Raw genomic sequence first — 2,500 nt, 5'->3', positions numbered from 1 at the left:
GTGGAGTTGCTATGTGAAAAGGGGCAAGGGGAGGTGGAGTTGCTATGTGAAAAGGGGCAAGGGGAGGTGGAGTTGCTATGTGAAAAGGGGCAAAGGGAGGTGGAATTGCTATGTGAAAAGGGTCAAAGGGAGGTGGAGTTGCTATGTGAAAAGGGGCAAGGGGAGGTGGAGGTGCTATGTGAAAAGGGGCAAGGGGAGGTGGAGTTGCTATGTGAAAAGGGACAAGGGGAGGTGGAGGTGCTATGTGAAAAGGGGCAAGGGGAGGTGGAGGTGCTATGTGAAAAGGGGCAAGGGGAGGTGGAGTTGCTATGTGAAAAGGGACAAGGGGAGGTGGAGTTGCTATGTGAAAAGGGGCAAGGGGAGGTGGAGTTGCTATGTGAAAAGGGGCAAGGGGAGGTGGAGTTGCTATGTGAAAAGGGGCAAGGGGAGGTGGAGGTGCTATGTGAAAAGGGGCAAGGGGAGGTGGAGTTGCTATGTGAAAAGGGGCAAGGGGAGGTGGAGTTGCTATGTGAAAAGGGGCAAGGGGAGATGGAGATACTATGTGAAAAGGGGCAAGGGGAGGTGAAGGTGCTATGTGAAAAGGGACAAGCGGGAGGTGGAGGTACTCTCTGAATACATAAATGGAGACGGAAAAGCCTCGCAAAGGCAAAGGAGGGCGAGTACAGCGGGTTCTCACTCCTCATAGAGGTGACACAGAGGAAACGCATAGGTTAAGGTGCAGTCGAAGGTCGTGAAGCTGTCGGTGACATCGAAGAAGACGCAGTCGTAGGTGCTGTCGGTGAGCGCTGGGACGGAGGTCGCGTTCGTCCCCTGCGCGTTCCTCCAGGTGCCGTCGATGTTCTGCGAAAGAGAGAAAAAAAAATAATAAAAAATAAAAATAAAAAAGTAAATAAATAACAGGGTTGCGAGATTTCATGCTCTTTTGTTTCTGGTCTATTTTGATTTCTTGTTTATTATTTGTTATTATCTCCGTTATTTCTTTTATTGTTGGCTTTTTCTCTTCCTTTGGCTGACTGATAGTGAGGATGATGATTATGTTATTGATAATGATAATAATGATAAGGATAAGGGTAATAACAGTTATATTAATCATGATAATAATACTGATAATGGTAATAACAAAGATGTTAATTATGATAAGAATGATAATAGTAATAATAATGCTAATGATAAAAATAATTATTATTGATATAAGAGAATGATGATAATAATAGGGTATAATACAATAATGATACATAATGATAAATATATATTAGTTAGTTATTCAATATAAAAAAAAGTGAGGAATATAATTATGACAGTTTTTGTAATACTATAGTGCCAATAATAGTAATAACAACAACAACAACAATAATAATACAACAACAGCAATTATAATCATGCAATATAATGATAGTAATGATAATGTTAACGATAAACAATATGGTAATTAGTAAACGGTGAAGGTCTTAAGCATGATATGATGTCATTCGACAATATTCGAATCAATGTCACGATTATCATCATCTTCGCTACTTCATTGGAGTAATCATTACGATTACGACTACAATGATAGCACCAGCTTCGGCCCGAATTCGTGACGTAAAACCAACCATTAACGGTAACCGTTCTTATCATTTATATTTTGTCCCTAATGATAGTGATGATGAAAACAATCATGATTGTCATGTAATCATGGTAAATAACATGATCAAACCACAATAATGATATATGGTATAATGGTACTCATAGTAGAAATTAACAAAAAAGAAAAAGAAAAAAGAAACTTGCTACATGATTAAAGACCAGGGGCAGCTAACCCCCCTCCCCATCCCCACCCGCTCCTCACCCTCCTCAGGCCGATGTGAAGGATGGTCAGGGACGTCCCGGTCAGGATTTCCGACGCCGTGACGTCATCGGCGAGCGGGAACAAGCGTCCGCGGTGTTCGCTGCAGATTCTCTTGGCGTCGTCCCAGAGGACCGAATTCGGGACCACGAAGAGCCTGTCGTCCCGAACGGCCACGTAGACTTCGTAGGCGCTCAGGAGAGGAGGCAGGCCACTCGCGAGGGAGTCGTACATGAGGCAGTCGCTAGGGGAGGTCTGCCAGGCTACCATGATGCAGGCGGGAGAGCGTTTGCAGTGCTGCATGCATCTGCAGGGCGATACGTGGGAATGGAGGGCACTATGCTGCTTTTGGTGGCTAAGACGGGAGGAATTACTTCCGTTATGGCAAGGCTAAGTATGAATTCCTTTCGGCATAGCAAGATTAAGAACACATTAGAAAGCTAAAACGCTACATCGTTTATACGGGCTTGACACTCACGCACACACACACACATACCTGTAAGTTGCTGTATCTCTCTCTCTCTCTATCTATCTATATATATATTTCTCTCTCTCTCTCTCTCTTTCTCTCTCTCTCTCTCTCTCTCTCTCTCTCTCTCTCTCTCTCTCTCTCTCTCTCTCTCTCTCTCTCTCTCTCTCTCTCTCTCTCTCTCTCTCTCTCTCTCTCTCTCTCTC

General features: G+C 43.8%; 1 protein-coding gene across 1 annotated transcript in view; it reads right to left on the bottom strand.

Moving 5' to 3' along the window:
- Window positions 1–594: 594 nt before the first annotated feature.
- Window positions 595–2,500, bottom strand: part of LOC122257125 (uncharacterized) — a 5,314-nt gene continuing 3,408 nt past the window's right edge. The window contains exons 2-3 of the mRNA XM_043022200.2: window positions 1,829–2,132; window positions 595–840 (exon numbers count right to left, since the gene is read on the bottom strand). Of these exons, the coding sequence (XP_042878134.2) occupies window positions 673–840; window positions 1,829–2,132 (472 nt within the window). The 3' untranslated portion in view covers window positions 595–672. The remainder of the gene's footprint in view (window positions 841–1,828; window positions 2,133–2,500) is intronic.

The sequence above is a fragment of the Penaeus japonicus genome, unplaced genomic scaffold, assembly GCF_977035675.1.
Source record: "Penaeus japonicus unplaced genomic scaffold, GWHDUDI00000001_assembly GWHDUDI00000033, whole genome shotgun sequence".
Lineage (NCBI taxonomy): Eukaryota > Metazoa > Arthropoda > Malacostraca > Decapoda > Penaeidae > Penaeus > Penaeus japonicus.
Note: the sequence above shows the minus strand (reverse complement) of the source record. Positions and strands in the feature narration are given on the sequence as shown.